Source organism: Ambystoma mexicanum, chromosome 4p (assembly GCF_040938575.1).
Source record: "Ambystoma mexicanum isolate Mex_15411 chromosome 4p, UKY_AmexF1_1, whole genome shotgun sequence".
NCBI classification, from domain to species: domain Eukaryota; kingdom Metazoa; phylum Chordata; class Amphibia; order Caudata; family Ambystomatidae; genus Ambystoma; species Ambystoma mexicanum.
This window is the reverse complement of record NC_090927.1, coordinates 736,633,501-736,660,383: the sequence shown is the minus strand read 5'-3', so window position 1 is coordinate 736,660,383 and position 26,883 is coordinate 736,633,501. Positions and strand designations below refer to the sequence as shown.

General features: G+C 48.9%; 1 protein-coding gene across 2 annotated transcripts in view; it reads left to right on the top strand.

The window, feature by feature from the left end:
- The window catches only part of PHIP (pleckstrin homology domain interacting protein), a 2,101,228-nt gene that overhangs the window by 350,015 nt on the left and 1,724,330 nt on the right, over positions 1-26,883 (top strand). For both annotated transcript variants that reach the window (XM_069606291.1, XM_069606290.1), the window contains exon 15: positions 9,759-9,893. In XM_069606291.1, the coding sequence (XP_069462392.1) occupies positions 9,759-9,893 (135 nt within the window). The remainder of the gene's footprint in view (positions 1-9,758; positions 9,894-26,883) is intronic.

Sequence of the window (26,883 nt, the reverse complement as noted above, 5' to 3'; positions counted from 1 at the left end):
CACGTACAACATACTCCTATATTGCGATTCTGATTGAACTAGGAAAATGTAAAACAGATCATGTTTTAATAGTATCATTGTATTATAATCCTCTAGTTACCGCAATAACCACATTGTTTAATGAATGTGTTCTGTTCGATGAGGTCTTTTCAAAATGGCCTAATGCAAAAGTAATCTTAGGGGGTAATTTTAATTCCAACTGTCTCCAAGCTCCCCTTATTGAATTACAAACGCCTTTTCAAAATCAACCTCTGATGAATAGGAAGAGAGGGATACTTTTTCAGCTCTTTTTTAGGCGCTGGAATATTGTCTTGCTTCCCTTTCTTGCAAAAGAGAATGTATATACATGGTCTAGAAGTAACAGAAAATCATGCATTGACTATATTGCGGTATCTGTGGAATTATCTTCAAGCTGTACAGGAGTAGAAACTGCTGTGATTGAATTGAGTGACCATTGTATTCTATATACAGAAATTCAATTAACTATTCCAACATTGGTACAATTTTATCTTGGAAGATCGACCAGGTGCATCATTAAGATGGAATGTAAAAAAATGCAGAAAGTTAAATTCAATCATTAAAATGTTCACATTGAATTGCCTGAATTGTAGCGACCCATCCAGCAAAGGGACGATAATAACACTACAAAATACAACCATCATTACAACAGCACTTATATACCTGGTCTTGCTTAAATCAAACGAAAAAGCCCCCAGCTGTCGATTTACTTGCTGCTAGAATTAAAATCTTAAAAAAACAAAAAAATCAGGATATTGTGCACTTAACCAAAATGGGACTACCTAATTCTGAATATCAAATTATAAAAAGAAAAGTAATCAATAAATATTACAATAATATAAAAAACTATAGAATTTATCTTCATCACTCAACAAATCAAACAATGATAGCATCACAGTGTTCCAATGATAGGCGATCTACTTGGTCTCTTTTAAGCAGTAATGAACATTCACAAATGGTCGACCAATCTTCTAACATTAGCGCAGAAACATGGACACATTTCTATAAGGATAAATTTGCATTACCCGAAAGATTCTCAGTACCAACGAGCAAGTTCAACCACTATTCAGTGGAGGAACGGAAGGGCTGGTCTCTAGAGGATATTACATGCTTGCATTTATTTAGCTTGGAAAGCTAAATAAATCAAGAGCTCCTGGCCCAGACTGTATCCCTCCATGTGTACTTAAAGAAAATATGCAATTATGGGCCCGGTGCTTAAACTCCAATTTGATGAGATCATCCGATCATCCTGTATTCCTCCATCATGGCTGCAATCTGTCATAGAGGATGCTAAAGGTGATGATATGGTGGTCACACCATGGGGTGGGAGTGTTTCCGGTGATGAGGAGTGGGCAGTTATGTTGTGCGATCCAGTCCAGAGTTCTGCCCTGGGTGTGAGTTGGGCTAAAGATGGTGTTCTTGTAGCCCAGAGCCTTGAGGGCTGAGTCAAGGAATTTGGCTGCTAAGTCCTTACTATACAGGAGACCTAGGTTGGCATCCCCAAGGAGAATGGCTTTAGACTGTTTTTTTGAGGTTGGTGAATGAGAGAGGCTTGAAAGTCCCCCGTTAGGCCTGGAGGGTGGTAGACTGTGTGCACAGTAATGGTGCAGTGGGGAGAGAGGGTTATTTTGACTTGGAGGTCATCACTGTTGTTGTGTAATGATTTCTCTACCTTTCTGATGGAGAGGCAATCTCTGGCAATAATTGCTACACCTCCACCTTTAGAGAGGTGATCTTGCCTTGTGATAGAATAGCCAGGGGGTAGGGCGAGGGAGAGCGCCGGGCCGGATGCCTCATGTAACCAGGTTTCTGAGATCATGAGCAAGTCGTGGTCATGGGTGGTTAGGAGGGCGTGGATGTCTAGAGCATGAGCATTGATGGACCTGGCGTTAATCATGGCGCATTTCAGATGGGGGTTCAGGGGTGGGGTTCATGGGGAGAGAGGGTGAGGTGGAGGGCGTGGTTGTGCTGTGGGGTCTTGAACACCACAGATTTTACACTGGGGGGCTCATTTTAAGTGGTGGTGGACAGCTGTGGAGACATATTCAGTATGGAGGCAGTACACTTTTAAGTGGGGTCAAATACTTTGGCCGCTATATTGGCAGTCCTTGTAGTGGCTGTGGGCTTGGATGTTGGGCGGAGGAGTCTGGACTTGTTGGCAAATAGAGGGGGGTTGCATGGTGCGTGAGCATAGCCTGGTATTACGGGTGCTCGTGGGCTGTGATCTGACTGGCTTGCAGAGTACGGGTACGTAGTCTAAAGCGCCTTGCGGTAGAGCATTGGTTAGCATGAAGATGGCAATTGTAGCTCGGTTTCGCCTCTCGGCCCTCTCCCCCTCCATATAAGGCAGGAGGTGAGGGGCGTGCTGGGCGAGGCAGTGAATCGGGACATGGGACCGCAACGGTGATGTGGCTTGCACATGTTGTTGATAGTGCAGCCATGGAGACGGGGGGCATTTTGTATGGGCTTGATGGTGCTTCAGCACATGCAGCTGGAGCTGGAGACAAAGAGGAACACGTGGATGTTCTGAAGCGAAGATAAATCGTTGATTCGACCTTATATGTAGGAGAAGTGAGCAAGTTGATCAGGGGAAAGATTGTAGGGCAATTGGTACTCACGGATTTGAGCATGCATGAGCAGTCAGCACGTTCGACACGGACAGGCCCTTATATCGAGGTCCTTGGTGTAGAGGTCCACTGCCAGCTCGCGCCTTCCGTTGGTACTGGCTTCGTGATCTAGGGAGTTGCAGCCAATCAGAGGGCTGTCTGGCTTCCTCCATGTGTATTGAGTTGCTTAGCAACCGAAAATAAACATGCAGTCAGTCATTTTGCACTGCAACGCCCGGCGAAATTTCATGGGCAAATTGAGGCTTGAGGCTGGGCACACGTGGAATGGTGCAGGCACTGGGTCCTCTGGAGTGATGAGAAGGATCTCGGGTGGGCAAGACTGATGGAATAAAGCATGGAGCACGTCTGGGTGTTCTGTTTTCAGTCGGGTCGATGTCCTGTAGCACGTGGAGATGGGGGGGGGGGGGGCTTCGGCCCTCCGTATGCCGGGGATGAAGAGAAAAAAAAGCTAGGTCTGAGTCAAACTAGGAATTGCACTTGGCTTTGGACTTCAAGCGGATCCTCATGATAGGGGCAAGAGGATCAAGAGTATCGGAAATAGAAGAGTAGAGAAGGGAAAGGGCTGTGTCAGGGTGTGAGTCAGCCAGAGGAGGAGAAGGTGGCAGTGAAAGCCTCAATTCACACACGCTTCATAGGTTGGATGTCCGAGAAGGTGGGTGGCAGTGTTGGTGTGGGCTTGGTGGGAAGAGAGTGAGAGTGAGAGATGAGAGGAGAGGAGGCAGTGGTCACTACAGGAGAGAGGAGGAGGAGGAGGAGGAGGAGGAGGAGGAGTAGTCGGAGGGATAGAGAGGGGGAGGCCAGTAGAGATCAAGACATCAAGTGTGTGACCTGCAGTGTGTGTTGGGCCAGAGGAGAGGATAGAACAAGCGAGGGAGTTGCAGAGGTCGCGTAGAAGCAATGATGAGGGACAGGGACAATCGAGATGGATGTTAAGGTCACCAAGGAGGAGTGGATTGGTAGTGGCCTGGAGGGAGGAGGAGAGGTCAGTCCAATCAGAGAGGAAAGTGGTGATTTGACCAGGGGGCCGGTATAGAGTAGCAACAGTAAGAGAATGGCTAGGCGAGAGAGAGCCTGCATACAAGACATTCGAAAGAGGAGTAGGTCTGTGTGGGAATGATAGTGGCAGGAATCCACTCAGGAAAGATCAGGGCTACACCACCGCCTCCAGGCCGGGTGGATCTGGGTGCAGAGAGGATCTTGTAGCCATCAGGGAGGCGAGTATCAAAGCTTGAGACAGAGCTAGCCGTGAACCATGTCTCAGTAAGACTGAGGACATCAAGGTCAAGTTCTTCCAAGAGGTGGCAGATGTCAGAGGAGTGTTTGACAGCAGAGCGGGAGTTGAGAGTGGCAAGATGAAGGAGGCTGCCAGCCTTAAAGACCTTCCGGTGAGGGGTACAAATCAGAGGTATGCCCTGCGGAGGGGTAGAGGTAGCGTGAAGTGGGGCAGAGGAAGAGGGAGGAGTGGGCAAGGTAGTTGAGGAAAGAAGAGGGGACAGCCGGAGATGAATTGAAGTTGATGAGGCGAGGGAACCTCCTATCGAAGAGGATGAGATTGGCCTGAGGACCTTGGACCATGACAGTGCCATTTAGGTAGACATTGAGGATGACTCTAGAGGAGTCAAAGGAAGCCATAAGGACTTCCGAGTGAGTGCCACCATTAATGGGGAGGAGGAGACAGGACAGAGCACAAAGATCATGTATGGGGTCCATAGATCCGGCTAAGAGGATGTCGGTGAGGGTCTGTCTGGAAGAGGCGCTGGAGTAGGTGTCAGCGATAGGGAGACCTGGGTTGGAGGCCAGGATATCCTTTTTAAACTTCTTCTTTCCAGACTTAGTGAGAAGGGAATGATAGTTGATAGAGAAGCAATTGGAATAGCTGGGAGAAACAGAAAGAGCACTCCAAGTGCCTGCTGTGGCAATGAGGTACTTTGTAAGGCGTTAGATATTGGGCACAATAGAGAGGCCAGTATAATAGTGTGACCGCGGCAAAGTTAGAAAGAGGGTAAAGACATAACAGCATCATCGTGGCAGACAGGACGCGTGCTACGGTACAATGTTACAGAACGAGTTTCACCGTGAGGTCAAAACGGGATGAGAATATAAGGTGTACAATGTCAGAAGAAAGTCAGAAGTGTCCTAGCAAGTGATAAGAGGGCAATGTTAATGTTGGTGAAGTAGGCCTCCTGGCGCTCGGCTCCTGACAGGCTCACGACAGGGGAGAGCCTTTTTGAGTGAGCCTTAGTGGGTGTGCCGGCTCCGGCTGCCGGCTCCGGATAGGCTTTACGAAAGGCACAGATGACCAATCGCAGCGTGTCCCTGTAGCAAGGAGGAGGTTAGGATGAGGCTGGGCACCGGTAATGGTGTACGGCCATTTTGGACTGCCTAAACCTCGTGGTAGGCAATGGTGGGCAGCAGACTGGGATGATTTATATCTGGAATCGTCACGTAGAACGAAGCGGCGTGTGTAATCTGGCATCTGATTCACACAACCAAGATTGTAGTGGGGGTAAATTGAAAAATGCACTGACTGTGCAAGTAAGGCTGCAATTGCAGTTTGTAAGAGACCAGTGGCCTACCTTACAATGAATTGAAGCCCAAAAAGTAACCTCCCGTCGAGGACGCTTCTCCTGCACCGGCAGAGGGCTCCAGCTCCTCCTGAAGCTCTGGCTCAATGGGGCTCATGACAGGGGAGAGCCTTTTTGAGTGAACCTTCGTGGGTGTGCTGGCTGGAATTAATGGGAGAAACCTGCATAAAAGGCAAGGCTTTTTGGCTTGGAAGGCAGTCTACTACTAGACGAAGGAATCCGAAGAAGAACTTGGAACAGATGCCTGCTGCAACTCCTGGACCGTTGGTTTGCCCGGTGAAGCCTTGCTGCTGTGCTGAAGCTCCGAATTCGACTCGACAAGCCTGGCAAGGACGACTTCTCCCTTTGAGTTGGTTTTAGGCAAAATTGTATGCAGTACCCTTAGGGTGCACTACAACAACTGACTACAGGTAATAGGAAACCCAACCTTTGGTATAAGCTTGTATTACACAGTTTGGTAGTGTGTTGAGCAGCCAGGATTATCTCAAGAGAGGTCAATGTGAGCTGTAGGGGAGTAACACAAGAGATTCACAGTGACAAGTATTCAAATAAACACTTACACACAATGTTTCTTGAATAAACAATTATTAATTGATTTATCAGTCTGTTAGAGTAAGCCTTCTTCAGAAGCGAGCATTATATGATATGATATGGCATTTATAAACGTAACACTCAAATACACTTCAAAACACACACTGTTAATATTCTAAAATCAGGGAACACCCTTTTGGGATGGCCCACAGACACAACCTACACGCTCGGGTGACTTCAATAGCTAGGGTGCTGGGTACATTAATATCTTACTGTTTGATGGTAAAAGGAAAAGGTTATTAGGACAAACAAGAGACCACACATATTCTTAAGCAGGCAAATACATTTGGGTCCCCTAAGCAGAGTCATTCAGTATAACAGGCTAGGCCAAAGTCAATGGGCAAAAAGTCTTATATAGGATGAAGCACCTCCTTCAGGTAAGTAGATGGTATTTGCACAATGTTTTAGAAGTCTTTGAAGAAAAGAAGAATCAAATGTAGGGCCACAAGCTGATTAGACTTGTGAGCAGTAGAAGATGCAAGCAACTCTACAATCAGAGGTAAGTTCTCTGACTTTACAGTACCTTTTGTATTGAAGAATCAGTGCAGCAGATTGCTTCTGTTCCTGTGCAGCTCTGCAGATCTCTCTGTTCCTGGGCCTCAGTCGTGGGGACAAGAGGAAGGACTTCTGGGGACTCCAGCACTGCAATGGGACGGTCACTGCTCGCAATCAGCAATCTTTCCAACAAGTGGCACTTCGGTGTTTCAGCTCCTTGCGACTACTGCAAATAGCAACACTGCGGTTCCTGGCTGTTGAGACAGACTTCCCTTGCTTCTGGGGTCCCGCATTCTGTTGAGGAGGGTGCTCATGCTCGGTCAGTCCTGCTTCCTGCGAGTCTGGAGGATCTTCCTGGGGCACTTGGCCAACTTAAAAGCAACCCACACAATCTGGTGTTCCTCTCCCTGGCTATTCGGTTTCCAGCTCCCCTCCTCTCCCCTGCTGAATTCCTGGCTGATATAGAGACTGCACTGGTTACCTGGCCACCCTTCTGTCCTCGCACCCAAGCCCTGCCTGTTGCATGCCTGCACTGCCTCCCTGGCAACCCCTGCACCTGGGAACGGGTTTCTGCATCCCTACAGTTCCCCCCGCCCCCACAGCACTTATGTCTGCACTCACCCTGCACTTGCCACCAGTTGGCCGTTTTTATTCATCTCGTTATTTTATTATCCCATGTACTGCACCTTCCCCCTTACCCTTGCGCGATCTGAACAACACCTGGCCTAGTAAGATCGCGGTCTGTCTTCCCTCTCCCTGCCTTGTCGCGCCTTGAAACACTTGTGTATAGGCACGTTATAAATGCTTTATCATATCAGCAGCAACTCTGTGGAAATTCAACCAGCTCTGAGAAGGATATCCAGGTGGCTTACTTTGGAGTTGATTGGTCCCACCAACTCAAGGGGATAAGTCGTCCTTGCAGGGGCTTCTCTGTCGATACGAATTTGGAGGTTCAGCACAGCAGCATGGCTTCACCGGGGCAAACCAACGGTCCAAGAGTTGCAGCAGGCGTCCTCTTAAAGTTCTTCTTCGGTTCCTTCGTCCAGTGGTCGACTCTGCCTTCCAAGCCAAAAGCCTCACCTTTTATTCAGTTCTATCCCATTCATTCCAGCCTAGCTGTCAGTCACCCAACAGGGTGGCTGTCCTTGCCGGACAGGCAGCCAGCCAATCACTACAGAGTGCATTTGGGTCTCCTAGGAGACTAAGCACAGGGAGTTCTGGGCACCACCCTCACTTCCTGCCCATCCCAGACACCCTGGAGCCAGAGGCAGGCTTCACTCGTGAATCCCGCCAAAGGCAAAGCAAACAATGGGACCAAAACGGATTCGGCCTGCAGAGTAAATCTCAAGAAGGACATTTCCACAACAAAGAAATGGCGAAAAAAGACTACTGGGGCCCTTTTGACAAAAATGGCACCCTTGGGTGCTTTACTGCAGCTGCAAATGCAGCCCACAGTAAAAATACACCACAGTAGTTAAAACGAAACCACTGTCACCAGCCATTCAGTGAGAAAAAGGAACATAAAACTGTTACATGAGAAGCTAGACAAAGGGGATACTAGGTGTAACCCCTCCAGCACCCTATTGGAAGATAGTGTGTGCTGGGTCTAGAAAGTTACAAATCTAAGTAAAGTCAATTTCACTTTACTGCTCTGAGAAACAGTAGTTTATCGTAGAGAAGGTATTTAAACCTTTGGGGAAATCTGAAACACTTCCCTGTGCCACTGCAGGTGCTGTGTGACACAATGTAAAAGACGATGCCTATGGAGTTTGTCAGACTCCATAACCAAAAGAAACACAACGTTCAGAAATCACATTAAAATACATGAGAGAGTGGGAAAAAGAGTCTGACTCTCTCCAGGTTAAAAAAAAAATCAAGTCCTCAAAATCCAGCAAAGTTGCTGGGGGTCTCTAAGGTGGAGGGAATTGGCACATTTCTGAGAATTCTCCCTAACAGTTGGTTAGACCAATCCACTCCTAAGTTAGCCCGTCTGGACATCCTCTCAGAGCTGGCTGTATTGCCACTGCTGCTGGAACCGAAGTGCCAGGGAGAGGAATACCAGATTGTGTGCGTTGCTTTTAAGTCGGACCCGAGCCACCTCAACAGAGTGCTGGACCCCAGAAGCAAGGAAAGTCTGCAGTGGTATTTGAGAACCGCAATGTTGCTATTTGCTGTCAGACATGAGGAGCTGAAACCCTGAAGGACCGCTGAATTGAAGTTTGCCCATTGCTGCCGATGACCTTCCCATTGCAGAGCAGGAGTCCCAAGACGTTTTCCCTCTTTTCCCCAAAACTGAGGCTCAGGAAGAACAGGCTCTGCGGAGCTGTACAGGATCAGAGGCCAGATGGAACCATTTCTTCTAACCAGAGGAACTGTAAAGTCTAAGAACATAACTCTTGTTGTTTAGCCTTACTTGCTCTCAGTTGAGACCTGTCTTGGTTACCTTGCAGAGTTGCTAAAGCTTTGCCCCTCACAAGCCTCCCAGCTTGTGACCCTTCAAGTGTCCTATTTTCTACAACCCGTTCTAAAAACATTGTGCAATACTTTTTACCTACCTACGAAGAAGATCTTCAGCTCCCCTAGAAACACTTGTGTATAGGCGCGTTACAAATGTCATATCATATCATATCTAGACATTGTGCATTTATAATTGGCTGTCCTGGCTCCACGAGAGACTCCTCTTTACGTCTGACTTTGTGCTTTGGCCTTTCCCCCAGGAAAGGGTTAATTTACTCTGCACTGGAAGGTTTTAAAAGGACATACCTGTTTGTGAATTTTTGTTAACCTTTTTTTTATTCCTCTATATTATCTTTTACACCAAACTCAGTATTGCTCTAAATGTACAGTGATAAATCAATGTCCACAGTGTCCTAGCTATTTAAGTCACATGAGGGTGTAGGAAGTGTCTGTGTGCCATCCCCAATGGGTATAATCTGATTTAGAGAAAGTGTGTTTTGAAGTGGATTATAAGTGTTACATATATTGCTCCCTTCGGAAGAAGGCTTATACAACCAACTGTGAAATACATTATTCATTGGTTTATCAATAAACCTTGAGTGTAAGTGTTTATTTGAATAACTGCTACTGTGAAACTGTGTCACAACATTACTGCTCACATTGACCCCTGTTGAGATAAGCCTGGCTGCTCAGCCACACTACCAACCTGTGTAGTTCAGACTTGTACCAAAGGTTGGGTCTCTATTGCCAGGAGGTCAAGGTTATTGTAGTGCACCCAACTGGTACTGCATGCAATCTTGCCTAACAATGCTAGTCCTCAAAGACCATAAGAGCTGCAGTCTATTATATCACCGTGTAATTCACTATTGCTTACTTAGGTTAAACTGCTTTAATTCAGTTAACGATGAATGTAATCCTGTGACAATTTACTTAATATTAATTGAAATGCCCACCGATTAAGATTACATTTCTTTTATTATTTCAGGGACATGAAGATGAAGTGTTTGTGCTGGAGTCTCATCCATTTGATCCTAGACTTCTCTTCTCTGCAGGTCATGATGGAAATGTAATTGTTTGGGATTTGGCAAGAGGGGTGAAAATACGATCCTATTTCAATATGGTAATACATTAAGTTTTTTTCCTAGATGTCGTTAACCATGTAATGTGGTTCGTGGGGTCTAGAAAAGGTGTTTGATGCAAATAGTATTGATGGACATTGTTACGAGTAAAGTCCGAGTCGTGTGCCTGATATATTTGGTTGACTGATTACCCAACCTTTCCCTAGTGTGCCCTCTTTACAAGCATTTCTAAGTTTTTGGTCGAAATTCAACTTTTTGGCATTACTTTATTTGGGAGTCTGCTAAACCTTTTTTATAAGCCTTCTTACTTGTTTGACTTTGTCTGCAGAGATACTTCTACCGAAGACCCATTGTAGTGGCAACTCCTTGTTGATTATAAAAGATGCAGCTTTCCCTCCTTAGTCCTCAATGGCAAGCCCAACTTTTTGCTGCAGTTTTTAACATGTTCTGACTTTTGGAGGCCAGTAAAGTCCTTTGTTTTCACTGGCTTGCTAAGGTAATCTGTTGTGGGGGCACTGATCAGTTCATATGATGATCAGTACAGGAGAACACTGTTCTCCATAGTACACGTCTGTTTTTTGTTCCTGCACACAGCACATTATAGTGAAGTGGAGTCAGGACATTTTGTCTCCCCAAAGCTTTTTTGTATTTTTCTGGTTACTAACACTGTGTCCAAGACTAACTGGTGGCAGCAGATACTTTTCTGACAGTTTCTTTTTGTCTTGTGCCCTTTTGCATTTTACCAGTTAATACCAAATAGAGTACCAAATACTCTAAAATACTCTTACGTCCCGTCCCCTTGCCTCCATATTGCATGGGCGTCCCTTCCAAGGGACGGGAGACGGAACCTTTTTCACCAGAAAAAAACCTTATTCCCCTTTAATGTTAGAGGCGCGCAGGGGTGCGCCACACCCCAGTCCCCTTTTCTGCATCGACGGGAACGGGCCGAATTCACCAACGCTCATGGGTTTTGCTTCGTCCATGTAATACCACGTACGGATACTACTTCTCTTCTGTCTTTTTGTCTTTTTATCATTCAGGTATCACGCTCCTCCCCGGCGCATGTCGACTTCTACAGGGTTCAGCAGTTGTCCATCCGGCGACGGACTCTTTCCAACTTCAGACCCCCACGCCCTCTGCCTACATTGCCTTGGCCCAGACCACGTCGGGCAGGCTTGTACCACGTGTGACGCGCTTTCATCGGGGTCCCAAGGTAGGGCCACTCTTTTCCAGTGCACCCCGCAAGGGAGTCCCAAGGACTCGCCTGCGCGTGAAGTACAGCTCAGGTTCTCATACCAGCACGAGTACCGAGGCTTAATCAGCTACCGGCCGGCAGACCGAGGGGTACGTCGATCCTCCTGGTGACAGTACTGGGGGACCAGAAGGTTTTTTTACCGGGTCTTCACCCGAGGGGCCACGCCCTAATACCGGCAACATGTTCGAGGAGGCGCCTATATGCAGTTGTACCAGCAAATCCACCAAGGGCGAAACGCATTCCATGTCTTGGACTGAGGAACAGGGTAGGCCTCATAATCCACACTCAAGAGTCCTGGACGGAGCTGGACCAAGTGAGCCAAGCAACACGACCCAGCACGTGGGAAGGCAGCTCGACAAAATGGCCTCTGTGCTATACATTTCGGACATTCGCCCGATACCGCACCAAGGCAGTGAGCAGCTGGAGGCACGTGTGCCAAGATGGGACTTGTGTCAATCAGGTATGTGGCCTACAGCGGTTTATAGTCATTAATTCGAATTACATTATGTCATCGAAAAAAAAAGTTACATTTTTTTTTCCAAATGTCTTTTTTTGTTTGTTTTTGTTCGAAATGGCGGGGTTCCCCCCAACCCACCTTTTTTTTTCTTTTTTTTTTTTTTACCCCCTTTTTTTACTTCTGGAACCCCAAAAAACAAAAAAATAAAACATTCGAAAAAAAGGCAACTTTTTTTTTTTACATTGTCTTTCGACATAATGTTTTCGACTTTTTAACTGCACACCGCCTACAGCCTACCCTTCATTAGCACAGGATTGGTTTCCTCTGCCTCCGTATAAGCAGGTGTTAGGGAGAATTCTCAAAAGTGTGCTAATTCCCTCCACCTTAGAGACCCCTAGCAACTTTGCTGTATTTTGAGGACTTTTTCCCACACTCGTGTATTTTTGGATGAATTTTACCTCTGTTTCTGTTTTGGTTATGGAGTCTAACCAACTCCATAGGCATCATCTTTTACAATTGTGTCACACAGCACACTCCGTGCAATGGCACAGGGAAGTCTTTTAGACTTCCCAAGGTTTAAATACCTTCTCTGGGATAAACTACTGTTTCTCAGAGCAGTAAAGTGAAATTGACTTTACTTAGCATTGTACTTGCTAGACCCAGCACACCCTATCTTATAATAGAGTGCTGGAGGGGTTACTTAGTAACTCCTGTGTCTAAATTCTCATGTAACATGTTTGTTACCCTTTCCTAATTGAAATGGCTGGTGCCAGTGGTTGGACATCCTCAGGGAAGCCAGAAAACCTAATACTCGCCACTGCTATTCTAGCAAGTGGAGAAGATTTGTCATCTGGTGTAGAGGAAAGAGCATCAACCCGGTTCACTGCTCTCCCACATATATTGTTCTGTACTTAACCCATTTATTGGATTCAGGTCTAGTGTTCAATTCCATTAAAGTCTACCTGGCGGCACTTTCTGCATACTCTCTTTCTGTTCTAGACCCCTTCATAACAGTTCACAAAGATAAGGTGGTTCTACGCACACACCCAAGGTTTGCACCGAAATTCATCTCGAAATTCCATGTAAACCAGTCAATAGAACTACCAACGTTCTTTCAAAACCCTTCCAACTTGGAAGAAAAAAGTCTGCATACACTGGATGTACGCAGACCTGTCATGTTCTTCATGGAAAGAACCAGGCCCCTGAGAAAGACTAATCAGTTCTTTGTCTCGGTGGCAGCAAGAAGAGAAGGAGATGCAGTCTCAAAGTCCACTATATCTAGATGGATTGTTCAATGCATCACTCTCTGTTACACTCTTGCTAAGAGAGAACTACCCTTCAAGCCAAGAGCACATTCTACTCGAGGCACTGGGGCATCCATAGCATTCATTGCAAATGTTCCCCTTGAGTCCATCTGTAAAGTGGCTACCTGGAGTTCTGTGCACACCTTTACAAAACACTGTCTAGATGCACACTCTAGATCTGACTCCCAGGTGGGACAGGTAGTATTTAGACATCTTTTCTCTACTGTTCCTTCTCATAACCCACCGCCAACTCCGGGTACTGCTCACTAGTCTATGCACAGCATGTGATTCTAAGCAGATTAACAAACATCAGAAGACAATGCATTACTTACCGTAAAAGCATTTCTGATGGTTGTATCTGCTTAGATTCACATGCGCCCACCGTTCCTCCCCGCTCGGATGGAAGGAACATAGACATCTCTCTACATCTCTCTTTTCTGTACTCACTCACGTATAGAAGGCTCCCTCAGGGCAGAAAAAATACAAACAGAGGGACCTCGATGCGTGAGGGATTGTGGGTACAACGCACGTCACTATAGGGATAGTGTTACAGACACGCCATGTCGACGTCCCCTTTTCATCTACGAAAAACAAAATGCAGCCACAGAAGGTGAAAATTCTCTGAAACAATATTCACAGTCTGCTTTTAGGCGAGGGATATTTCTGAATAAAGTAGAGGGGATCCGAGCGGCAAGAGGAAGCTGATGCCAGCGGGTTAAAGGAAACCACAACGAAGAGGAGGAGCGGTAGCGAAGATGGGGGGAAAAGAGCAGAAACGGGCAAGAGGGAGGAAGACTCCTTGAACCAGAGGGGAAAGGACTAGGAAACTGGGATGGAGAAAAAGAAGGCAACATCAGGGAGAAAGGAATATGAGGAAAACACAAGACTAGGAAAGGTCAGAAAGAAATGAAAAGGCAAGAAGGGGAAAACGGCACCAGGCAGTGGATACCACAAAAGAAACATGGAACAGAGAAAGAGCAAGAGGAGACCGGGAAAGCGGAAAGCAGAACGCAAAATGATCAGAGGAATATAAATCAATCGCAGGGGAGCGCTGGGAACGAGAGCGAAGCAACGTGCCTTGCTAATTGCATAAATGAAGTTCTGTTTCGAGCAGGGAGAATGCCGCCATGTTAGAAACACTAGAGCGTTAAAGAGGGATCCGAGATAGCTATAACGAGGGCACCATGTTGGGAGGGAATTTCATCTAATATGGAACCTCGTCAGCTTGCACCATATTGACCACCTTAGACCTCAAGTCCTGACAATATGTCCCTCTCATACTGGCAAAGGACCTGGTTTCCATGGATGAATTCTGTTAGTTTCTGACAAAACGTGGGTCATTGACTGCTGAAGATGGTTCCCAGGTGCGGTCGGAAGGTCCATAACCTTTTCAGTCAACTAGATACTGAAGTCTGCCACGAAAGTACTGAGAGTTGCACAGACCTGCTACCTCCTATTCAGACCCAAAGGTGTGTCTACCAGAGGAGGATTTTGATTCACAGATCGATGGAAACTGTCAGGAATGTGTTTGTGTGGAGAGACGTGGAATACAGGATGTATTCTAGATCCTGATGCTGGCAGCCTAAGGCAATAGGCCACAGGACCAAGTGGCATTAACACATCAAACAGATCAAAGTATTGCGGCGACAGCTTAGATGGTACCAGTCTTTTACACAAAACAAGCAGCGAAGCATATCTGATCCCCAGCCTGATAAATTGGTTCCTTTGTTTTTTCTGTCAGCGTGTTTTTTGGTGTTGGCTCGAGATGCAGCAAGGGCAGCCAAAGTGTGTGTGTGTGTGTGTGTGTGTGTGTGTGTGTGTGTGTGTGTGTGTGTGTGTGTGTGTGTGTATGTGTGTGTGTGTGTGTGTGTATTCATATTCATTTTCTGGGGCGACATCTAGTGGAAGCTGCAGAGTATTAGTTTGTTTTTTGAAACTCAAAGGGGGCGTCGAAACAGTGCATGCCAGTAATACTATCCCTAGTGTGCGTCCCCTGTACCAATGATCCCTCACGCATGTAGGACCCTCCGATTGTTTTTTTCCGCCATACTAGTCAGACTCATGTTGTGGAGCTCCCTCAGCTTTAGCCGTTTATACTTACAATTACCGTTAAAACACGTCCCCGTTCACTTCCACTTTACGCCGAAGATCGAGGAAACCAGCTGTCGCGGACTTCGGGCCTTGAAGGCCTCTTGCCTCGGCCCTGTACAGTAGGGAGAGTGGGGGGTGGTCATACAGGCTTTGTCCCACCTTTCTTTCCTACATATACACTCCCGCTGCCATTTTATAACATATGGAGAGTACTCCATTCAAGTTATGCCCAAATTGTAACAGGAATTTTCTCTGGGTAGATCTGCACAATACATGCAATCTATGTCTCCCACGAGACCACCCTGAGGCTACCTGTCGAGCTTGGAAGCTCTTCATGCCGAAAACCCTTAAAGACAGCTCAACTAAACGCTGGGCCCACTACGCCAAGCAGCTAGAGGCCATGGTAGTGAAGGGGACATTCAGCGATGGCAGCAACGCCGCCGAATTGGACGGCGATGGCAGAGGTTTGACTTCGGACACCCACGCGCAGGACCCTGACCCCGAAGGACTGGCCGGCGGCCACATTGTGGGGACAACACCCAGCGGCAAAAGCGCTACACATACTACCTCCACTGAGCACATCAGCCCCGGCCGTGACTCGACAAGCGTATCGAGTGATCGGCAACGGAAGACACCAAGAGAGCCGTCCAACGAATCTGTGTCCTCTGGCCGTTCCCGTTCCCCTCATGACAAAGGCCAACCGTCTTCATTTGACAAAGGTGTTGCACTATCAATAGTCCCTGAGGCCCGATCGTCTGACGATTCCGCCCTCTGTCCTACACAGCCAAGACGCGTAGCGTCTACACCCGAGATTTAACGTCCTTCGAATACCACCTCCCAATCTCGACGTGAGGCGTCAAATCCCTTGGACGCCCCTAAAAAACGGGGAAACACTCCTCTAGTCATGGGAAGGGGGATAAACAACATAAAAAGTCATCCTCAGAACACCATGTTCATAAGGTGAGGCAAAAAGACCCTAAGTCAATAGGGAAGTCCAAGGTATCAGATCCTACCACTAAAGTTAAACTCATTCCTCCCACTGCTCATGATATGGGTACTGATGAGGAACCAGAACATGTTGTTGTGATTACTAGCTCCAAAGAATGGAACTCAGCTGACATTGATAGGGTAATGAGAAGGATGTCATTTATGGCTGACTTCTATGAAAAGGACCCTAATTATTTTCATAGTTACTCCAACACCCCTGCTACCTCTGCCCCTTCAGGGTCTTAGGCACTACCTTGTTCCTCTCAGCCCCCTGCTAAAAAACTCTGCTCTGAGGCCACGTCTCAGGGCTTGGTCACAGACTGCTTTAGGATTGAACCCTCGAACCCTGATTGATATTGTGGTGATACTGAACCACAATTGGTGGATGACCAGGTAGGGGTCTCTTATTATGGGGATGACGAGGACCAGGAGGAGGATGAGGCTGAGTCCTACAATCTTTTTGAGGGGATTGGGTCCTCCGACGTATTCCATATCTATGATATGTAATCACCACAGCTGTGCTGCTTCGGAAACTTTTTTCGGCGTCTGCGTCCTGCGTCGATGTCGATGCGCCGTCGTCGAGGACCTCCTCCGACGTCATCCGATGTGATAAGTAGGACGCACGACGCCCGTAGCCTCAGTTCCGTTTTTTTACGCAAACGTGTTGCTTCGTGAATCTCGGTTAACGCCTCGACTCTTTGGAGTTCTGTTCTTCGAACCTGTTCGTTTTTGTGAAAATCCTTCGTGTGAAGATGTCTTCTACTTCGTCTTCGACCCCGCGTCTGGGCTTCAAGAAGTGCGGGGAGTGTGGGTCCAAGATGTCGGTGACAGACTCGCATGACGCCTGCCTCTGGTGCCTCGGGGAGGCCCACGAAACGGATGACTGTATCGACTGCCAGTCGCTCACGTCCAAAGCCTTACGCGAACGTAAGAAGAAGTTGTCGGTAGGTCGGGTGTCCAAGCCCCGGAAGTCGAAGTCTGCGGGGCTTTCGACGGATGATTCGAGAGGTGACTCTCCGCGTCATTGTCGGAAGTCTCGTGGGTCTCCTTCTAGGAGTCGGTCTCGCCACTCCTCAGCCTCTTCGAGGCATTTTCGGAAGCGCCGACACCGGTCGTCTTCCAGGTCCTCTTTGGAGGACTCTGCCCGGCACGTCGCTTACCCCACCAGCCGTGCAACGCCGGAGGAATGGGCTTCCTTCGGGAAGAAAATGCTGGCGATTCTCGAGTCGCAGGGTACTAAGCCGTCCGCGCCCCCGAGTGGGGTCGGTCGTGAGAGGTCGAGAGACACCGCTCGCAAGAGTGGTCGGCACGAGTCACGGGAGAGGTCCCGTTCGGACAAGGGGACTCGTTCTCGACGTACCCGTTCCAGGTCCAGGTCCCGGTCCTCGACGTGTTCACCTGTGAGGTCTTCGAGGAAGACATCGGCGTCGACAGGCTTTCTCGAGGCTCTGGCTTCGAGGAAGTCGTCGAAGCCGTCGACGCTCATGTTGTCGAAGGACATGCTCTGGCTCCGAGGGCTGTGTCGACGCCGCCGATGCTGGCGGCGCTGCATCTAACGTCGACGCCGATTTCCTCGACGCCGATCCTCTCGGCGCCGATGACTGTTCTCTCAACGCCGGTGCCGATTCGCTCAACGCCTTTCGTGTCGGAGGTACCCCGTGGAACGGGGGTACCCCCTAGGAAGGCTCTGGTTAAGAGCAAGCACTCTTGGGTGCCTTCTTTTCGCCACCTGGAATATATTTCAGAGGCGGATGAGGATTCTGCTGGCCTGGTTCCTAGTCCGGTTCCAGATGATATTGTCTCGGGCCATAGTCAGTTTGACGATTTGAGGCAGTCACTGCATGATGCCAGTGGACTGGACACCTCTCCGGAGGTGGAGTTTTGAAGGCCTGAGCCTGGCTCTCATGCCGATTCCTCGTACCGGCACCTTATGGCTAGGGTTTGTGAGTACTTGGGATGGTCTGCTCCCCCAGGGGAGTTTGTGCAGGATGATCTAACGGACATCCTTGGTGTTGGTCCCCCAACTGACCCGGTACTGCCGTTCCATATGGCTTTACAGAGAAGGGTGGCGGCGGCTTGGACTGCTCCGGAGAGTCTCCCAGCGGTGGGCAGATCCTTGTCGCGAAAATACCGTCCAGCCAGTAGCGGCCCCTGCTACTTGACCAGGCACCCCACTCCGGAGAGTTTGGTGGTGCAGACGGCCAGGGCCCCGGCAAAGCAGGCGTCGTACCCTACCATCCCTCCTGATGGGGACGACAAACGTTTTGATGGCTGGGCGAAGAAAGTGTTTTCTTCTGGTGGTATGGCGCTTCAGGCGGCCAACTCCATTTGTGCCTTGTCTCGTTTCACACACACTCTGTGGAACTGTGTTGCGTTAGCGGCTGAACATATTCCCGAAGGGGACGAACGGGATGGTTTCCTTGCTATGGTCCAGGATGGTAAGGATGCCATGTGTGAGTCCGTTCAGTCGGGTTTGGACTTAGCTGAATGCGTCAGTAGGTCCATGGTGGCGAGCACCGTGATACGCAGGTTTGCGTGGTTGCGGAAGTCGGGGTTTGCTCCTGATGTGCAGTCCCGGCTCCTCAACACGCCCTTTGACGGTGAACACCTTTTTGGCAGCAAGGCTGACGAGAGCCTTGAGAGGTTGCAGACCTCAAAGGCTGCAGCGAAGTCGTTGGGCGCTGCAGTTCGCCAACCTCTGCCTTTTCGTCCTAGGGGACAACAGTGGAGGGGTGTTTCCTTTCGCTATTACTCGTCCTTCAGTAAAGCGAGAGGACCTGGCAGTCAAAGAGGCCAACGCAGGGGTACCAGAGGTGGACGACAGGGTACCTGTGGTGCCAAGGCCGCTCGGGCAGTTGCCTCTTTGCCCTCAGGTAACGCCGCAGCCGCTCCCACTCAGTCATGTGGCCATGTCCCATGGTTCGCCGGTTGGGGGGAAGGCTGGTGCAGCATCTTGTAGAGTGGCGAACCATTACTTCAGATGTGTGGGTTCTGGAGATCATAACCCACGGCTACTGTCTTCCTTTTCGGCACAGGCCTCGCGACAATCCACCGGGGAGCCTCTCTTTGAGAGTCCGGATCTGCTCCTTGCGCAGGAAATTCAAGCCCTTCTGGAGAAAGGCACCATAGAACTGGTGCCTGTAGCGGAGAGGAACATGGGATGGTATTCCCCTTATTTTTTGATTTCGAAGAAAGACGGGGGATTGAGACCCATAAAGGACTTGCGCGGTTTGAACAAACTCCTCAGGAAGGACAAGTTCAAGATGGTTACTCTCCCTCAAGTCCTCCAGGCCCTTCAGCTTCAGGACTGGTTGGTGTCACTCGACCTGAAGGATGCTTACTTCCATGTGCCGATCCATCCCAAGCACAAGAAGTACCTGAGGTTCGCGGTTGGCGACTCGCACTTTCAGTTTCGGGTCCTGCCGTTCGGATTGACCTCCGCCCGAGGGTTTTCACCAAGCTCATGGTGGTGGTGGCAGCACATCTCAGGCAAGGGGGGGGATTCACGTCTACCCCTACCTGGACGATTGGTTGATCAGGGGGAGCTCACCCGAGCAAGTCCTGGATCATCTGTCTGTCACCTGCCACTCCCTTCACAGGCTGGGTTTCTCCCTCAATTTAAAGAAGTCCCATTTGACGCCAACACAGCGGCTCCAGTACATCGGAGCAGTGCTCAACACTTCCCTGGGGCAGTGTTTTCCTCCCCAGGTGAGGGCTCTTCACATTTAGCAGATGGTGCACAAGTTTCAGCATGCCCAGACGCTCCCAGCATTCGAGTTCTTGAGGTTGCTCGGCCTCATGGCATCCTGCATTCTTCTGGTGCCAGAGGCTCGCCTGCGGATGAAATCTTTGCAGTGGGCACTCAAGACGCAATGGTTGCAGTCCTCCGGCAGGATGTCGGACCCGGTTCAGTTGCCGCCCTCGGTCGCCCGGGACCTTCTGTGGTGGGCCGTCGTAGGCAACTTTATGAAGGGGGCTCCATTTTGGCTTCCCTGGCCGGAGGTGACGATCGTGACGGATGCATCCATCACGGGATGGGTAGCTCATGCCAACGGGCTGACAGTCAGCGGTCGTTGGTCTCCGTCGGAGTCCAGACTCCATATCAATCTGTTGGAGCGGAGGGCCGTCAGGTTAGCCCTGAAGTCTTTTCTGCCGACTGTGCGAGGAAAGAGTGTCCTGATCCTGAGGGACAACACAGTGGCTATGTACTACCTCAACAAAAAGGGGGGGCAGGGTCACTTCCTCTGTGCAGGGAGGCAATGCAGCTCGAGTTCTGGGCCATCCAGCAGGAAGTTTCGATCTCGGCAGTTCATCTGGCCGGAGACGAAAACGTCATGGCGGACGCTCTGAGCAGGCAGAGCACAATCTCTCAGGAGTGGCAGTTGGCTCAGGAGATTCTCCTGGAGATCTTCGCCCTTTGGGGGACCCCTCAAGTGGATCTCTTCGCCTCCAGTGTCAACCGGAAGTGCGAAAGGTTTTGCTCGCGGGAATTTCCTCCAAAAGGAACCTTAGGAGATGCGTTCGTGGTGGAGTGGTCATTCCCGCTGCTGTACGCGTTTCCTCCAGTCCCCGTCATCCCGCAAGTGCTGCGGAGGTTACGGAAGTTCGGTTCCCGGATGATCCTCATTGCTCCGGCGTGGGCTCGGAGGACGTGGTACCCGGTCCTTCTCGACTTGTCCATCTGCCCTCCACGTCGTCTTCCCTACCGAGACGATCTGCTCTCACGGGAGGGGAGTCAGGTTCTCCATCCAGAGGTCAGATCCCTCAACCTTCACGCTTGGCTTATGAAAGGTTGAGGTATAAGGATTGGGACCTCCCTGAAAACTTGATGGAGGTGTTGCTTTCGGCCCAAAGGCCAGCAACAAAGTCTTTGTACCGTTGGCGTAAGCTCTGCGACTGGTGCAGAGTTCAGAATGTGGATCCTTTTGCATGTGACATCCCCATGGTTCTGTCCTTTTTACTTTCTTTGGCCCGCAGGGGCTTGCAAGTGGGTACCATTAAAGGTTACCTGGCGGCACTGTCCATCTTTAAGCGCTCGTCTGAAGAGTGTTCTTACTTTAAAATCCCTTTAATTTCACAGTTTCTGAAAGGGCTCACTAATGTGTTCCCTCCGTCACCTTTCCTGGTGCCCGGTTGGGATTTCAACCTTGTTCTTAAGTTTCTTATGGGTGCTCCGTTTGAGCCTTTACATTCTTGCCCTTTGAGGCTGTTAACTCTGAAAACTGTGTTTTTAGTTGCGGTTACCTCCGCTCACAGAGTGAGTGAGTTACAGGCACTTTCAGTTAAGCCACCCTTCACTGTATTTCACAAGGACAGGGTTGTCCTTAGAGTTCGTCCTTCTTTTCTTCCGAATGTAGTGACGGAATTTCATTTGGCCCAGAAGGTTGTTCTTCCGGCATTCTATCCTTCTCCGCATCCTGGTAAGGAAGAGGAGAGGCTCCATAGGCTTGATCCTAGGAGAGCTTTAAGCTTTTATGTTTCACGCATGTCCCGGGTCAGAGTGGACTATCAACTCTTTATTGGAAAGCGTTTGGGGCAAGCTGTGACGAAACAGACTTTGTCTCGCTGGATTATTTTGGCCATCTCGGCTGGCTTGCGGGCCCATTCTACCAGGGGTATGGCTGCATCTACTGCCCTGCAGAGGGGTGTTCCTATTCGCAACATCTGTGATGCAACCACCTGGGCTTCAGTACATACATTTGTACGTCACTATTCCCTCGATTCCATCCGAGGACAGGATCTTACCTTTGGCAAGGCGGTCCTTTGCTCTGCTATTTGATTGGCTATTCTAAATTTTGATTCTAAATTCTTTCCCTCCTCCTTGCTCTGGTACTGCTTTGGGAGTCTGTCATAGATATGGAATACGTCGGAGGACCCAATCCCCTCGAAGAACAAGTTACTTTCTTACCTGGTAACGTTCTTTCGATGGGATGGTCCGACGACGTATTCCATATCGCTCCCACCCTGCCTTCCCCGCTGCAGAATTTCTTTTGCGATTGCCCGCAAGGCTTTGTGTCTGACTGGCAGTTGACTAATGTCAAACTACAACTGAGGCTACGGGAGTCATGCGTCCTACTTATCACATCGGATGACGTCGGAGGAGGTCCTCGACGACGGCGCATCGACATCAACGCAGACGCCGAAAAAAGTTTCCGAAGCAGCACAGCTGTGGTGATTACATGTCATAGATATGGAATACGTCGTCGGACCATCCCATCGAAAGAACGTTACCAGTTAAGAAAGTAACTTGTTGGACTCCCTGATTCCTAAAGACCCCCCAGTACATGACTCGCCTGTTGATATTCAACCTCTCCTCAATGAGGTACTGGCTAAAGCAGCTGCCCGTTTTCATATCGACACGCAGGGTGTCCAAGAAGACATGGATTTCACTGAAGAAATCCTAGGAGACCAGAGCCATTGCTCGGGCTATCCCTCTGTTAAAATCCATTCAGCGTAGGATTGATCCCTCGCTGGTAACCCCTAATCTCACTCGAGCGGGTAACCCACGAGTTGAGAAACTGTTCCGGGTCGCACCTTCCGATCCCCTGTACATTAGGGGCTAATTAAAACCGGATTGCCTGGTAGTAACAACCACCAGAAAAAGGGTAGGTACACTGCTTGCTTCTTCGGAAGCACCGCCTGATAAGGAGAGTAAAAGACTGTACGATTCTGCCTATCAAGCACGGATTGCCAACAGTGCCACCCTTTTGGCAACCTATAATTGCCATCCGTGGGAAGAGGTATCCACTTTGGTATCCTCTGCACCCGAACCCTTAAAGAGTCAGTTGGCTCAAATGGCAGCAGATGGAAGATCTGTATCAGGCTGCATGCTAAAAACAAACTTTGATGCAGCAGATCATGCTGGAAGGTTAATCGCCGAAGGCACTGCGATTAAGCGTCACGCTTGGCTGAGGCAGTCGGGGTTCAAATCTGAAACCCAAGCAACCCTTATAGATATGCCTGTGGCGCCGAACGTTCTATTCGGCAAGGCAGTGGAGGAAGCTTTAAAGACTGCAAAGGATGAGTGCGAGACCCTAAAATCTCTTGGTCAGCTCACCAATAAACCCTCTGGACAGAGGGGAAACAACCATTTTCGCCGCTTTCGGGGCCAGGGTTCCCAAAGGGGTTCAAACTATGACCAGAATCAGGGTACCTCTTGGGGTAACGATCCCAATCCTCACAAGGCTTCCGCAGAGGGCAGCTCAGAGGCTGCACTAGGGGTAGAGGCAGCCCCGCCAGGAGTGGTATGCCACCCAACAAGCAGTGACGTTCCGCTTCGGGTCCCCTCCCATGCATCCCCAGTAGGGGGCGCATTTCCATCTTCACCCACGCATGGGAGGGGATCACTTCTGACAGATGGGTGCTGTCCACAGTGTTCGGAGGATACTGCATAGAGTTGCTAGGGCCCCCCACAACCATCCTCCACGACAGTAGGTACACTCGCTGGAACATCGGAAGATCCTCCTCGAGGAGATCGCCGTTCTGCTAGCAAAGGACGCCGTAGAAGTCGTCCCATTGAACCAGGTAAACAGCGGTATTCAACCTACTTCCTTGAGCCAAAAAAAGATCTGACAATGAGCCCAGTATTAGATTTGCAACCTGCAAACAAGTATGTCAAGCCACAAAAATTCTGCATGACTACTCTACAAGAAGTAATCCCTCTACTAAAAAAAAGGGGGGGATTACATGGCAACATTGGATATGAAAGATGCCTTTTTTCATGTTTCAATGTTCCCAGCGCACAGAAGATTCTTGCCTTTCAAGATAGACAACCAGCACTCGCAATTCAAAGTGCTGCCCTTCGGAATAGCCTCGGCTCCAAGGGTATTCAGGCAATCCCAGTGTACCCTTATCTGGACGACTGGCTCATTACAGGGGAGTCCCCCCGAATTTGCAGACTAAACATCCAAAGAACAATCGACCTTCTCTTCCAATTGGGCTTCTCAATCAATGAAAAAAAAGTCAAGCCTGGTGCCAGACACCTCAAAACAGTTCTTATGATCTGTCCTAAATACCCAAGAAGGGTTGGCCTTTCCATCAGAGGAAACAATTCAAAATGTGTTGCTGCAAATTCCTCAATATCAGGCCGGTCGCCAAATAAGGGTGCGCAAAGTTACGCGTTTGCTAGGCATGATGGCATCTTGAATTTACCTGGTTCCCCACGCACGCCTGCGCATGCCACCCATGCAGGAATGGTTGGCAAAACAGTGGTCTCAAGCAAGTGGTCAGTTGGACGATCTAGTGATCGGTTCGCCAACACTAGTACAGAGTCTTTGATGGTGGACAAGTGAAAATCTGACTAAGGGGAAACCCTTCTACGATCCAGAGGTACAGGCCGTCGTCGCAAAAGACGCCTCCCTGGCAGGGTGGGGAGCTCACTACCTTCACCACACAGCTCAGAGTCTCTGGTTTAACACAGTGGCTCAGAACCACATCAATCTGCCAGAACTTCTGGCAGTCTTCATAGCGCTTCAGGCATTCGAACCCATCCTATCCGACCAGTCAGTGCAGAACCTAACAGACAGCACAACTGCAATGTTTTACCTAAACAAACAAGGGGGCACTTGTCGGGGAGAATTCTCATAAATGGTTGATTTCCCTTACCTAAAGAGTCTCCCAGCAGCTTTGCTGGATTTCTAGGATTTATTTTTTTTACCTGGTAAGAGCGTGAGCCTTTTTTTACCCACTCTTACATGTGTTTTGCTATGTGTATTTCTACTTTCTGTGTGATCCTGGGCACTGGAGCCTCACCTACTCCATGTGCAACACTTGTGTGTTACACAGCACCTTCAGTGCAGTGACACAGGTTTGTCTTTGAAACTTCCCACTGACTCCATTTTTCTAGGGCTGACTACTGTCCCCTAGAAACAGACAAAGTTGCCATTAACTTTATATAGTCACTTTAAACCACAGACCCAGTACACCCCATCTTACATGGAGTATTGGAAAGGATTAACTCTTACCCCTTTTTTGTCTGTGCCTCTTGGAGCCTTGTTTCGCTCCCTTAACATTAAGACTTGGCTGGTGGCAGTGATATGTACACTAACTTTTCTACTGCGGTTATCTTGCATAGCGTGGTAATGTTTTAGGCTATTATATTAGCCTCGAACATTAAACCTGCTTGACCATATATGTTTTATTTTGGTTCCGGCTGGGTTTATTCGCCATTTCTTTTTGTTAGTCTTTCTTGTGTTTTTCTCTGCGCGCCAACCCGGGGAGGACTCCTTTGTTCGCTGTCTTTTCGCGGGCTTCTGCACAGAAGCCCTCCTTATGGCGCCTGATAGTCTAGGTAGGCAGGATGTGAGGGAGAGATCTTAGGACCCCTGCCATGGGTTCCCTTGGTAAGCCAAGTCGCACTCTTGTCTGATTGGCTAAGGGGACTGGCCTTGCCAGGACAGCCACCCTGCTGTGTGATTGACAGCCAGGCTGTATGGATGGGGGAAAACTGCAAAAAAAGCAGGTCTCTGGGACTGGAAGAGCAGAGTCGCCACTGGAATGAAAGAACAAACGAGGAACTGGAAGAAGAGGACCCCTACAACAACTGGACCGCCCAGTGAAGCCCTGCTGCAGGCCCGAATCTCTGAATCCGAAGACACAGAAGATCCTCCAGGAAACTTCTTCCCTTGAGCAGGTGGGACCAACCAGTTCGCCCAAACTTCAAGCCAGGACCCCTCCTCTGGTCGAATTTGCTGTACAGAGCTGCAGTGGGCCGGATAGCCAGGAAGGTCGGACCCTGCTTGGGATTTAAGGCGCGCACCTTTTATTTGTTGTTTGGCGCTGCTGCTGGTTTCTTCCCTGGGCAGTGCAGGACCCTCCATTCTTCCTACTTCGTGTCAGTCCGACAGTCGCTTCAGGAACGGTGAGCCTGCAGGAACTACCAGGAACGTCTGCCTCAGCTACAGCCCCCTCTCCGTTTTAAGGTACTGTGCAAATCTGGTTGTGCGTTTCTCTCAGCCGTGGTGAAAGTGTTTGAAATCTTTCTCCAATCCCAAAAGCTCTGCTGAGGTGAAACTCCACACACCAGATGTGAGGAGGGCGGTCCTTTACTATGTACAGAAGACCAGACCGCTAAACAAGACAGATCAGCTGTTCGTCTCCATAGCTCCAGGCAGAGAAGGTGATTGCATCTCTAAGAATGCCATCTCTAGGTGGATAGTCAGATGTATCCAACAGTGTTATTCCCTTTCAGGGAAAACACTGCCTTTCACGCCAAGGGCCCACTCTACAAGAGGTACTGGAGCCACTCTGGCTTTCATTGCAAATGTACCCCTTGACAGCATTTACAAAGCAGCTACATGGAGCTCTATTCACACCTTTACTCGGCACTACTGCATTGACACTCATTTGAAGACAGATAGTCAAGTGGGCCAAGCGGTTCTAAGACATATGTTCGCTCATGAACCTTCTCATATCCCACCTCCTAACACTGCTTGCTAATTTATGCACAGCATGTGATCTAAGCAGATCTCACAAGCCTCAGAAGGGATACATTACTCACCGTAATCGTATTTCTGATCTTTGTATCTGCTTAGAGTTAGTTAGTTAGTTTATTATTTGTAGGGCGCGCCAGGCCCTGGAGCATCAGGGCGCACATGACAAGAATATGCTCAGCTTTGTTACAGGTACAATTACATAAACATAATACATTCTGCCATAAATAAAATATATACAGGTACATGTGCATGGTCATAATGCAGTATACAATAAGCAAGAATGAGCAGGGCTGGAGCAAGGTCGAGACAGGAGGTGATCAAAGTACAGGAATATTCACAATGTGGAGGTGATATACAGTGGAATGGGTGCAGTAATATACAATGGAGTAAAATACAGAAAGTGGTATCAGAACTGGGGCATGCAGGTGGAAAGCTAGTAGGGACAGTCAGGTCAAGCAGGTCGGATTAGTTAGATGTCATTAGCTTATGTCATGTGGTAGGGAG